General features: G+C 42.6%; 1 protein-coding gene across 5 annotated transcripts in view; it reads right to left on the reverse strand.

The window, feature by feature from the left end:
* Window positions 1-13,884, reverse strand: part of LOC149431477 (sterile alpha motif domain-containing protein 11-like) — a 234,234-nt gene that overhangs the window by 30,088 nt on the left and 190,262 nt on the right. For all 5 annotated transcript variants that reach the window (XM_089665563.1, XM_089665562.1, XM_089665561.1 and 2 more), the window contains exon 8: window positions 10,503-10,653. In XM_089665563.1, coding sequence (XP_089521689.1) covers window positions 10,503-10,653 — 151 coding nt within the window. The remainder of the gene's footprint in view (window positions 1-10,502; window positions 10,654-13,884) is intronic.

The raw sequence follows: 13,884 nt of genomic DNA on the forward strand, positions 1-13,884 counted from the left end.
TCTGCTCGTCTTTTCATCAATTTTTGAGGGACGTCCAGTTCTTGGTAATGTCACTGTTGTGCCATATTTTCTCCACTTGTTGATGACGGTTTTCACTGTGTTCCATGGTATATCTAATACCTTGTAAATTCTTTTTGTACCCTTCTCCTGAGTGATACCTTTTAACAATGAGATCCCTCTGATGCTTTGAAAACTCTGTGCAGACCATGGCTTTTGCTGTAGGATGCGACTAACAAAATCTCAGGAAAAACCTACTAGAACAGCTGAACTTTATTTGGGGTTATTCAGAGGCACTTTAAATTATTATTATACAGGATTTATATAGCGCCGACAGTTTGCTCAGCGCTTTACATTATGGTGGGAGACAGTACAGTAACAATACAAATCAATACAAAAGGGGTTCGAGGGCCCTGCTCCTTGGAGCTTACAATCTAGGAGGGAGGGGATAGTGGTACAAGAGGTAATAACTGTGGGGGATTGAGTGGTTGGAAGAGTAGAGGATTTCAGTATTAGCTGAGGGCGGGGTAGGTTTCCCTGAAGAGAGAGGTTTTCAGAGTGCGCCTAAAAAAGAGTGGACGATAGTCTGATGGATTGGGGTAGGGAGTTCCAGAGGATGGGGGAAGCCCTGGAGAAGTCCTGGAGACGAGCATGGGAGGAGACAAGGGAGCTAGCGAGTAGGAGGTCTTGTGAGGAGCAGAGAATACAGTTTGGGTGATATTTGGAGACAAGATCAGTGATGTAAATTGGGGCAGTGTTATGAACGGCTTTATACGCCAGTGTTAGCGTTTTGAATTTTATCCGTTGGGCAATTGAAAGCCAGTGGAGGGATAGGCAGAGAGGGGTGGCAGATATGGAACGGTTAGTAAGGTGGATGAATCTGGCCGCAGCATTCATTATAGACTGAAGTGGGGATAGCCTGCGGTGAGGTAGGCCAATGAGGAGGAAGTTACAGTAGTCGAGGCGTGATATAATAAGGGAGTGAATGAGTTGCTTAGTGGTTTCCGAGGTTAGGAACGCTCGTATCATGGAGATGTTGCGGAGGTGAAGTCCACATGAGTTTTTCAGCGATTGGACCTGGGGCTGAAAGGACAGATTGGAGTCTAGGATGACACCTAGTACTCTGGCTTGAGGGGTGGGACTAATGATAGTGTTGTTGGTGTTGATGGCGAAGTCGGGGGGGGGGGGGGCGCAGGCTGGGGGGAATATTAGGAGCTCAGTTTTGGAAAGATTGAGTTTGAGGAAGTGGAGTGACATCCAATTTGATATGTCACTTAGTAGGCTTGTGATACGAGTGGAGACTGAAGGGGTGAGGTGAGGGGTAGAGAGATAGATTTGTGTGTCATCAGTATAGAGATGGTAATTGAAGCCATGGGAGTTTATCAATTGGCCAAGGGAGGAGGTGTAGATGGAGAAGAGAAGGGGTCCGAGGACAGAACCTTGAGGGACCCCAACAGAGAGAGGGAGTGAAGAGGAGGTGGCAGCGTTATAGGTAACACTGAAGGAGCGCTGTGATAGGAGGAGAGCCAGGAGAGAGCGGAGTCTCTGAGGCCAAGAGAGTGTAGTTTTTTGAGGAGGAGGGGGTGGTCAACCGTGTCAAAAGCCGCAGAGAGGTCGAGGAGTAGGAGTACTGTATAGCGGCCATTGGTTTTGGCAGTTAGTAGGTTAGTGTACTGACTCCTATTTAACATGATTTTGAATGTGATTGCTACATCCCCAGTTATAAGAGGGTGCGCACACTTATGCAACCACATTATTTTAGTTTTTTTATGTTTACTTTCCCCCCTAAAAGATTTCAGTTTGTTTTTCAATTGAGTTGTACAGTTTATAGGTCACATTAAAGGTGGAAAAAGTTCTGAAATGATTTATCTTTGTCACAAACACAAATAGTTTGCCTTTCATTACTGTATTAAACTAAATGGGTTGTTGTATAAGGGGAGTGTCCACATATACTTTAAAGCCCCATTCTTAGCCAACTATGACCCCCCCTTTCCTCTCACCCCCCCCCCCTTCCCCCAACCCATCCTGCTAGTGTTTGTTCTCTTCTTACCTTGTGAATCCAGATATACTCACTCAAAACCCTAATTTCTGGGTTTGGGAGACCACTGATTCAGCACTATGATGGTGCTTGAAACCGGCAGTCCCCTCCATTGACATCAGTAGTGTTCAGGATCATGAGCAGACCATATTGCTAGCAATTCAGTAAGAAGTGCCCATGCCATGCAGGCAGTGACATGGGTATCTGAAGAAGGACCCATCTAGGAAATAGAAAAGAAGGCACCGGCAGCTGCATCATGTGACTGCAGCTTCAAGTAAGTAAAAAAAGGTCCTTTTAACTAGTTTATTTTTTCTTTTACTTAATCAGAAGGGGGTAGGAAGCAGATGTAGGAGAGGGACAACTTCAAGCTAGAGGGGACAGGTGAATGCAGAAGTGGGGAGATGAAATATACTAACACTTTTGTGTATGACAGCTGCAGCTCTCAAATCTGCAAAAAATACTGAAGTTTAGCTAGAACTTTACTATTCAGTACGAATAAAAATACAGATTTAAAGGGTCCAGCAATGATCCTGTCAAGGCATACACTTCAGCAGTGGTATACTTTTTTTTTTTTTTTTTCTTTTTTTTAATCCTTTTAGCTGGCGTTCTGCTTTAATGCTCTGCTCCAGCCATAGATTCCTCCCTGAAGCATTGTCCCCATCTTCCCATAATTAATCTAAAATCCCCAAATACCAAAGTCCGTGGTCATGTGATATGCTGGGTTCTTTGTCTTTACTGTTCCTTATTGGGGGGGGGTCCTGAGAGGGTGCCACGTTGCTGCCTCAGTGATGTGGACACCTCCTATTGTCTGTCCAGTGGTAGGTGCCTCTCAGTCAAAAGATGACTTCATCAACATGATGACAACATGACGAGACAGCGGCAGACACAGACCGTAATGTCAAATCTCCACTATCGAAAGAGGCACTGGAGGTGATCTATTTAGGCAAGTAAAAAATGGGGGGTTTATATTTCTTTAAAAAGAAAAAAATCTGCAAATGCATTGAGGGTTTTTATCTACCCAGAGATGGGTTTTACAAAACAGTGTTGACACCAGCATAGTTAACAGGCCTCTGTGAGGTCAAAGCAGTCTATGTTGACTCTGGACCAAAGCTGGAATTTTGTAGAAGGATGGACATGGTCAATATCTTTCTGATTCAGCCTAGCTACCTATGTAATATTTACTAACTCGGCATGTCCCTTGTCAGACCAGGGCAAGATGCCTGGTTCTTAAGGGTCATTATGTTATTTTGTGTGCTGCAACATTTATTCCCTATATGTAGAAGTGCATATGCTGCAAAAGAAAGTTGTTTTTTAATTTATCGTGGCAACAGTTTCCTGTGAGCTCAGTCCCTGGCTGTGTATGCACCAAGTGATAACAGATCCCAGGGTGCGTTTAGGTTTCAGAGCTGTCAAGATGCTCAGTAATTCTTCCTCCCTTGGAGTTCTCCCACAGTGAGATGGAAAGGAATCTTTACCCCATGCCAAGCCTTTTCCACCTCATGCAATTCCCCTTCTCTCCGTCTGCCATAAATCTATCTTCCACTCACGCACCCTGCCTCTGGGAGAGAATTGGGAGCGGAGGAAAGAGGGGGGGGGAATTTGTCAGCTCCAGCTATGTGCTGCAGGCTAGCCAGCATCAGTGCGTGTTCTTAACTCTTTACAGTCATGCAAGTCCACAAAACAGGTTTTAAAGGACTAATGAATGCTAATCTGCTAATCATGAGAAATCTCCAAAATAGGAACCATCTGTGAAATCTCTCAAAAATTACCCCTGATAAGCACATAATACGCTGACTGAACAATTTCTGAAAAAGATAGTCTTCTGTCACTCATTAGGGGTATTTTACCAAAGCACAAAACTCTAGGAATGCATTACACAAAGATATTGATGTCTTCATCTAGGCAAGTAAGCACCTATCCCTGCACACTTAGGAACGCCTGATGCCTGCAACAGATAAAGGTGTTAGGGTTTGCATTTAAAGGTAGGTAAACTGGCTCCCCCCCTAAACTGGCACACTTCTCTAGTACTCGGTGAGCCAACCTTCAAGTTGTCAGTGCCCCAGTGATGCGCAGCAGATTACCAAATTCATCCATGCAGTACCAAACCTCCTCCTTCACCATCACAGCTGTGAAAGACTGTCATTATAAGGCCCTGTTATGTCTATGTAGTCATTGGTGCTGTTTGCAGAACCACAAAGTATACTGTACAGAGCAGCTATGGCGGTCATCTCCAAACTGTGGGGGAGATGTACTAAACCTGGAGCACTCAGAATCTGGTGCGGCTGTGCATGGTAGCCAATCAGCTTCTAACTTCAGCTTGTTGAATTAAGCTTTGACAATACAACTGGAAGCGGATTGGTTTCCCCCTATGTGTCTAGTGTCCTGAATTATAAGCCTTCGTATTGAGACTCTAGTCATTTTGCAAGAAACAGTACTGGCACGGAGTTGCATGTATAATTCGAGTGTGCATTTCACATTCCTTCTTATCCATGTTACCATCACATAATGCTGTAAAGAGTTCATACTGACAAATGTATTTCAGATTTATTCAATAAACAGTTCATAGGTGCAGAAAAAAAGACTCCATCTTTTACTGGTTAGACTTTAGTAGAATGAAATCTGAGTGGTTGCTATTGGTTAGAGATATTGGGGTCCACATACTTGTCTGCTGGGGTGTCTATCCATTATCAGACCCTCCTTACGCATAATTTCCTGTAAATTGAAAAAAAGCATGCAGTTGGCCTACAAAGGGCATAAAAGGAGATGTTCTTGGCAGGTTGACAGCCCGGGGATTTATGCCAGCAGGTTAGATTTCATCTTAAGAATTTATCTTAAGTGTTGAAAAATAGGCCTAGTTTTTTCTTCCAACCAGGACACATTTAGAACCAATTTTCTTTTCACATGTTTACAAGTAGGAATGTGTTTTGCAGAAAACAAATTAATATAATAACACAAAATCAGTACTTCCAAGTGTCTCCCCAGCTCTGAGATTTATTTAGGGCTCATCATAAAAGTCAAAATTTACCATAAAATTATGGTACAATCAACTTTAGAGTTATCAAAACTTTGTAATATGTGGACCTAGTTCAACTAGCCAACAATCAGGCAGGCCCTTGCACTACATATTTGTTGGTAGATCTACAGTAACAGAGATTGTACAATCAAATTGTAACGTGTATGGTGAGCTTAAAGCAGTATTAAACCCAAAAACATAAATGTATTAAATTGTAGCTTACCATTTCTTAGATGCAGTGGCCACATTCTGTTTTCTTTTTTGTTGTTAAGCTATTTTCCCACCTAGTGACCCAGCTAGTAAAGGCCAATTCACACAGTAACCAACAGCTTCTGCACATTGAACCCGTAGGCTGCAGCGTGGTGCACATTTCAGTACTAACTTTATTTGAAGTGCACAAAAAGTGACACTTCATTCAAGTCACTGTACAGCAGTACAGTGTGCTGCTGTACAGTGACAAGTGATCCAGCGTGGAATGCTGCGATAAATTGTAGCATATCTGCACTTTATCGCAGATCACTGCATTGCAGCTCCAGGCTGCGTTGCAGTGTAAATAGGACACACCGAAAATAATTGTTCTCTGTGTACTATAGCGTTGACTGCCATTCTTTCAGTGTGGAAAAAAAGCCAGTCATCGCACTGTGTGTGAAATAGCCCTATGTTATTTTTCAACTTATTTTAACAGACCAAGCTGTCCAGATAAAGTAGAAGTTAGAGTGTTGAGACAAACCATTTACCACTGACGGGTGCTTACAATTGTCAGCTTTTATTAATTTATATAAATTCTTTAACCCAAAAGGAAAAACTGTTTGCTGTAACTGCATATTAAATTTGTTAGACATGTCCATCTCAATCTGCCAGTCTATCACTACCCTCTCCCCGGAACGACAATCCTGCTGTTAAAAGGTTTTAAAGGTGAGTCCTTTACCTAGTCCAGAATACAGACACCCTAAGGTAGGAAGTGTGCTACTGGAAGATCACACAGTGATATAAAGGGGGAGAAAAAAGCCTAAAAAAAGGAAAATGAGTCTAACAACCACATTGGCAAGCTGCGATATATTGTTTGTTTTTGGGTTTAATACCACTTTAAGGTGTGAAAGTGCAGCTTTTCCAATGTTCCACAATACGTCCATCACAGGATACTCAAATTATAAAGAATTACCTGGACAGATCAGGCCCCTGAATAAGTGACAGGACGTTTCTAAAAAAAACTTGGTTCCTAAAATGCAATATTAGGAAATGTTTAACACTAGATAATTATACTGTTTAAAACATTCTATGTGTCAGTAAAAGTGTTTTTAGAAAAAAAAATAGTTATTAATTGCTGGGTTAGTGTCACCAGAGTGACAACAGAAGTGGAGAGCAGCTCAGCTTATCTGCAGTCTGACAATGTCACAAGAGTTTCAGGCTTGTCTCGCTATTTAGCTAGGGGAAAAAAAAGTGTCTGGTAACAGGCCCCTCTGGGAGCGAGATAATCCCACCCTGTCAAGCCTGCACCAGACAGAAGAAAAACAACCGCAGTTTTTGTTTGCCAAACACTGATCCTATAGAAAGCCCCAGGACTCTCCCGCCCCCTTACTGGAATCAACCGTTATTTACTAGTCCTCTGCCAGCGTCAACGGCAGAAGATCCGGTCCTGCCCAGACAATGATCTTTTATCTGGTGCTAAACAACAACCACATTCCCCTCTTCCCTCATGAAGTCTGGCGCAGAAAAGAGGAATTGCTCCCTTCCAGATGGAAATTGCAGGTCAGAGCCAGATCTAGCTCCTCAGACACACTTGCTCTCTTCTCTCCTGCTCTTTCCCCCACCCAAACATGCTTTCTTCATCTTTTCCTCTGGCTTCCCTGGAAGACATCCAGGCCACACAGAGGTTGGGAGGTTTTCCTGGAGTTATGCTGGACAGGAATCATGCAATCCCCACAACTGGCGTGTCTGTAGCTTTCCCCATGATGGGAAGGGTTAGCCAAAGTGCAAACCCCTTCGCTCACACATGTTCCCACAACGCTATCGTCCTTAATGCAATCCTACTGCAGAGACTGATCCTACACATCCTTCCAGAGCTCTGCGCCTAGTCATCCTTCCAAAGAGTGAGATTAACATCTTAAGACCACTTTGCTCTTGCCTAGAAACCAGCACTCCCTGTGTAACAACAGGGACTAAAGGGGGGGAAGGAAAACTCCAAGAGCCAGGAATTAGAATTACACATAAATGGAGAAAATAAAATATCTTCTTGAGTCACTGGCAGTCAAAGAAGGCTGCCAGATTCTGAGCACTGCAGTTGACTATGCACTAGAGTGGAAATGAAATAAATATTACCTAAAAAAAAAAAAACCACACCTGTTGACCTGATCTGAACCAACACAAGAGCAAACTCCTATTTTTTTAAGCAGTGCAAATTTCCCCTTGCTTCTAGCTAAGCTGCCACTTGATACTGACCCTGGTGAAATTGTCAGAAGACCTCTCCTCACTTTTTGTGATTGGTGCTACAATAAATCATTCAGACCACTGGAAAACAGTACACAAAGCGGTCAACTGCACTATGCTAATAGTTGTAAAGAGACAACCTGCAACGGTTTGAAGACACACTTGCTGGAAGATGTGGCCTATATCATCCTTCTTTACAGCAGAATGTACTTTCAGAAGGTTAAAGGTGAAATCTGTGGTCCTATTACATGTGCAGGTCCATAGAAGTGACATGGGAGCAAACGGCTTTAGAGATGCTTAATGTACCTGTGATGCTACGCAAAGTGTAAACGGAGTCACAGGTTTCTACCTAATGTTGAATTCCACAAAAACATCAAACATTTGACTGAAAGTTAGAGGGATTATGGAAGCAACATATTATGGTGTAGTCTTTAGCCACCTGGAAAGCACACGATGTAGTCTTTAACCACCTGGAAAGCACTACTTAAAGCAGATGCTAAGAGAACAAAATTACAGTTAATTTGCCTCTTATATGAAAACATTCTTATGTTTTTACAGTACAGATCCCACCCTGTCACAAGATTTGTCCTGTCCCTGCCTTTTCTGCAAACTGGAGTAAACACTCTGTGGGGTTGAGTTACTGAAACTGGAGAGTGGAAAATCTGGTACAGCTGTGCATGGTAGCCAATCGGCTTCTAAATTCACCTTGTTCAATTAAGCTTTGACAATAAAACCTGAACGCTGATTGGTTCTATGTGGAGCTGCGCCAGATTTTGCACTCGCCAGTTTTAGTAAAGCCCTTTGTGTATATCTTACGATTCTCAAATGTAGACACTTCACAGGACACTCAATTATATTACTTTTTTTTTGTTGTTGGTTTGTTTACTTTGGTAGTAAAGTAAGGTCCGCTTTACTAAAGTGACAGCACATTAAAACTACTGTGAAATTCAGTGCTAGATAACCTTGGATTTTTATATTGTAAGCTTTTCTGTGTATGATTGTTAAAGTACTACTTCAAATATGTTGTTATGAAGGATGGAGCTTAGCAAATTCCCAGTCTCAATGTGCCTGTGTGCGTCAGGGCTCTTAAAAGCCTGCCCACACACCACTGCTTACTCACTGTGCATTTTCACACATTACGCACCTCTCAATCTGCACTCTTTACAGTCTTGCTGATGTCACTAAGCTGGCACCATCTCTTACACTTTACCCACAACACTTGTACTAGTTACCACTTTGTACCTTCATAGATGCATGTAATTTATTAAACAAAGGTGCATTTACCTGTGGCTTCTTTACATCATTTATGTCGCACATCATTTAATGTTTAAAGAATAACTGTGATTAGGTAAAAAAAGAATACCTAAATAGCAGAAGGAAAATGGCATGCTAGGAGCAAATGAGTTTCTTCTCACCCCACAATAATATAGCTCCCTTGCACATACTACTTGGAGTCTCCAGAGGTGGTGATCATATAAGCAGTGATTGGCTGTGTCTGCAAGCTAAAAACAAGTAGGTGGGGTCCGCCTCAGGCAGATTCAAAGAGACATCATGCTTGCAAGACTAATGCAGGCCATACATTCATTTTTTATTTTTATTTTTTTCGTTCAACCAGTGGATTGAATGAAAACTAAATTACCCAATTTCCCCATCCACATTTAGTGTGGATGGAGGAATCACTCCCTCTGATCTATTGTATTCTGACAGCAGAGAGGTTTCCCTGTCATCAGAATACACTGATCAGCGTTTCTGGCAGCACTGATCGCACAGAAATTTTCCAACAGGCTAATTGTAGAGAAGTCAATCTACTAATCAACTTCTGTACAATCAGCCTGCCCATACATGGATCAACATTCTGCCGGTACCTGCTGAACAGTCTAAATTTTAATCCATGTATGGCGTTCACACCTACAAATGCACCCTGCCTGTGATTGGATGAGAGAACCCCAGTGGGCACCCATTGCTTTCAATGGGGCTGCTTTACTTGCAAATAATGACAGGACCCTCCACTGAGGTTTCTGCATCTAATCGCAGGCAGGGTGCATTAGTGTGTGTGAATGCACCTTTAGGTAGAACCCAGCTTGCACAGGCAGACAGTAACTTCTAATTTAGTCAGTGGCAGTAGAGGATCCAACTGTTTCACACAAGCAGTAATGTTGTATGATATTGTTGCCAGGGTAAAGGACAACCAATTTAGTCTAGCAGAGTAATCCACATCTGCTTCATGTGACTTTAGATTTTCACCTATTCAATCAATTACACCTTAAGGGATAACTATACATTTAAAGAAACCAATACTCCACCAGATGCTAACCATTCCCCCTTGTTACCTGTATGTACAACCTGATCCAGGAGCCTCAGCTTAAGCTGGGCCAGACCAGCACTCTTGTCCCTCCGCGCAGCCAGTGGTTCAGGTGCGTGGCTTATTCTCTGCAGGACCTAATAAAAATTCGGGTGCAGCTCTAATACCTGAGAAGAGGACTAAAGTACCACCTGGTAAAGGCCACATCTCCTTATTAGTCTTAGTAATGGTCTTGGGATGTTTTTAATAAACTTTGCAGCCCAGTTGTTTATAACCTCCTGGGAACTTCTCTTGGCAATGTCTAAAGTACCATCCCCATGTATATGGAACCATTAGTTTGCAGCTCTGCTACATGTTCCTCCAAGAATTTCTGTCCCAAAATGCCCCCCCTAGGTATAGTTTTTGATGAATCCATGTATATTGATTGGGCTTACCTGATAGAAGTCAGCTGTGTATGGAAAACCACTGCTCCTCCCCCAATGCTATCTCAAACATTTTAAAATCTGATAATCTCTGGAAATGTTTATACAATTATCCTTTACTATTAGGATTGGCTTTGTTATAAAAGCCATTTTTCAATTTATGTTTGCATGCTCTTTAAACTAGTAGAACCATATGGAACGCTTTATACCATGGTGAATTATGTTATTAAATACATAAGTTCTAGGAAAATGCGCTTGCTATAGATGCACAAAGCAGAGGACTGCCCAAAGGTTTCTCTGTACCTGTCTGTGAAGTGGGAGGTGTCCCGATGCTGCGGCAGGCCTTGCTTCCTCCGCTGGCTTGAGGAGTTACTTGAGGTGGGTATGTGAGCTTCCATCGCTCCTGGGTTTCTCACCACAGCAGCTGCCACTTCTTGGCGTGCCCGCAACAGATCTGGAAAAAAGAAGAGTAGATATTGTCTCAAGCTGAAACACTCAGGAGTGAGGCAAGCTATTCACAAGGCATCTGCTGACACAGATATCCTGCATCTTCCGCCCCCAAGTCACATCTCCGGAACTCCTTACTCATCTCTCCATGTGCAGCAATCATTACCTGGCTGCTCAGTAAGCTCATCCTGCTCTTTATCACTCTCCCGCTCCATATCTTGCCCTCTTTGTTCCGCTCTCTATTTTCCTTTTTAGCTTCTCTTCCTCCCCCTTACTTGTTCCCTCTCTCAGTTCTGCACAATCAAAACCACATGTTTCAGTTCCACTGGAGCTAGAGCCTTACGGTTAACTAGAAAACATATGCAGCCAAATGACTCACCCCTGGGTGGAGGGGGCTGAGCGAGAAGGTGGAAAGGGCCAACTTTTCCTCACCAAGTGTCAACCAGGGCATCACAGATAATTATCGACCAGTCAAAAACAGTATGTATATATATATATATATATATATATATATATATATACATACACACACACACACACACATATAAATCCTGACTGGCAAGCATTTTCAGAGGTTTTTCAACTTATTTCACGCCTGTCTCAGATGCACAGACTGAGGTTACTCTACAGGACCAAGTCGGATTCCTCACATGCGTGGAAAGTCATCTAGGGACCCGTATGGTTTTACTTACCCCCCCTTCATAGCAGAGATGAAACTGGAAATTCTCCAAGCTAGACAGCCAGGAGCATACTTTTGTAAGTTGTTCCTGGGTTAGTGCCTGCAGAATAGGTTATCCAAGTACTCACACACAGGTGAGTATCACAAAGACAACAGTAGAGCTTGGTGTAATAGACATGATAGAAACCAGTGTAAGTGGTAGCTGACAGCCACAGCTGACTAACAGTAGTCGTCATATGCATTAGATGTCTTATCTACCAGTGGGTTTCAAAGATCTATAAGGGAATGGGTTACCTGCTGAAAGCTCAGGAGGGCCACAGAAGGGTTGAAGACTCTGAGAATCTTTAAGGAGGCGTCTGCCCTGTACCCACATATGGCCTGAAACTCACCAAATGCAGCTGATGTGACACCAACACCTTGCCTCTGCTTGTCCCTCTTGCAAAAAGATTTTTCACGCTGTACAAAAATTCTCTGATTGTGGCAATGAGCTTGCACTCAATACTCTACCACTGGGTTAGTCCTAACAGGCCAATTCCTTTCATTACAATTAGTAGCATGATAGGATTTCCCACTCTTAAGCTGGCCATACATTAATCATTTTTTCTCATTCAATCAGCAGGGTGAACGGGGAAAAAAAAGACCCGATCTCCCCATCCACACACTCGATGTAAATAGGGGAAACACTCCTGCTGTGCTATTATGTTCTGATGGTGGGAATACTTCGTCAGAACACACTGATCAGTGTTGCCGGCTGTAGCCAACTGATTGGTTTCTGTACAGCCAGCCTGCTTATACATAGATAAAAATTCACAACAGAGAGAGAGGGTGCAGTTTTATTGTGAGCTGTTGTTTATGGTTAGTGCAAGAATACTGTGATTTCAGTCTACCAAAGGGTCCCTTCATATGTAACAAAAATCTTGCATACATGCTGATTTTTAAAAAGCACAACTTAACCATTATCTTTATAACATAAGCCAACAGTTTAATTTTTTTAATGCTACAACCCTTTTTGTGAAAATACAAGGCGTGTTCAAGTCAAACGGGGATTTCAAGGAGTGGAAATTGCATTTATTTTTCAAAATACTCCCCTGCTACATTTATACACTTATCCCAGTGTTTAACTAATGCCTAAAAAGCTTTGGCACAGAAAGATTTGACAATACGCCGGAACCATCCTAGGACAGCCTGCTTCATGCTGCCATCATTGTGTGTGTTCACCATTCCCACAGAAAGATTAATCTCTTGTGCAATTTCACAACAGGTTATGCACTGGTTATCCAGGATCAGGCGTTCCACATGCTGAATGTTCACAGGAATGACTGCTGTGGGTTGGGAAGCACCATGGCCGGGAATGTCACTGAAGGACGTATGTCCATCTCTGAACTGTTTACAACATTCAGATGTCTTACTGTGGCTGAGTGTCTCATCACCGTACTGTGCTTGAAGTCTTTTGTAGATATCCATGGGTATTACTTTTTTATTCACAAGAAACGTCAATCACCACACACTGTTCCATGCACGCACTAACACGGTTGTCTGCCATCTTGATTAACAGTCTCTGGACATGTGAGCCACCTATCAGTATTAGAACACACTTGCCACTTACTACTGTGTGTAGTACCGCCATGCTAGCATCCCTTTTTATACCTGGGAAAATTAAAAGTCGCCGCTGGTACTTGATACAGGATTCCAATGCATCTACCTGCCAGATATACTGTATATGTAAAATGACAGTATCCGTTCATACAAACATCTCCTACCTCCTGAAAATGTCACAGCTCGGTAGATCTAAATCTGTAAAAATCTCATCACCCGTGATGTATAAATGATCAGTGGGTACAATGAAATCCGTCCATGACAACTTATGTAACATGGGTTTTATAAATTATCATGATACTACAGAGAAAAGGGGATGCAACCATTACACATAGTTTATGATGGTATAAGGTACTTGCAAGATAGTAAAGTACTAAATAAAGGCTCCTGTATGACCGACTAAAAATCCAAATTCAGCTACTATGTGATGCAAAAGCCTCAGTACCATAAACAAAAAAAACAAAGCTCCTTTATCTTGAATGGCAGAGCCAACTCCTTCTTCAGTTATGTCTCACACTCTCCCCCTCCCAGATGCTACAGCTCACAGTAGAAGGGATTTCAGCAACAGAGGCAGTGATGTCCATCCAGATAGCAGTGGACAGGACTAGATGTGGTCAGGTGCTAACAGACAAGCTACAGGATTGTTAATTAGCAGTGGCAATGCTGAACGCCATGTCCCTCTACAACATCTTGTCATCCCACTGTACTGCAAGCAGGCACAGCCTACATGGGAGTAACAAACCTGCTCTGAATTCAGGTGCAGTGCAGTACTGTTGCCATACTATCACAGGACGCTACATTAGGGGAACTTCACTGGCAGGATCAACAGGCATTTGAGGGACGTTACAATGGAATGAACTGTAAGTGCAGATGCACTTGTATATTATAATTACGATCTGCAGCACAATATACATTTTTTAACAGTAGGCCATAGTTGTACTCTAACTGCTCTCTGCTTATAGA

This window comes from Staurois parvus, unplaced genomic scaffold (assembly GCF_062004578.1).
Source record: "Staurois parvus isolate SC_StPar_1 unplaced genomic scaffold, SC_StPar_1.0 ptg002241l, whole genome shotgun sequence".
Classification (NCBI taxonomy): domain Eukaryota; kingdom Metazoa; phylum Chordata; class Amphibia; order Anura; family Ranidae; genus Staurois; species Staurois parvus.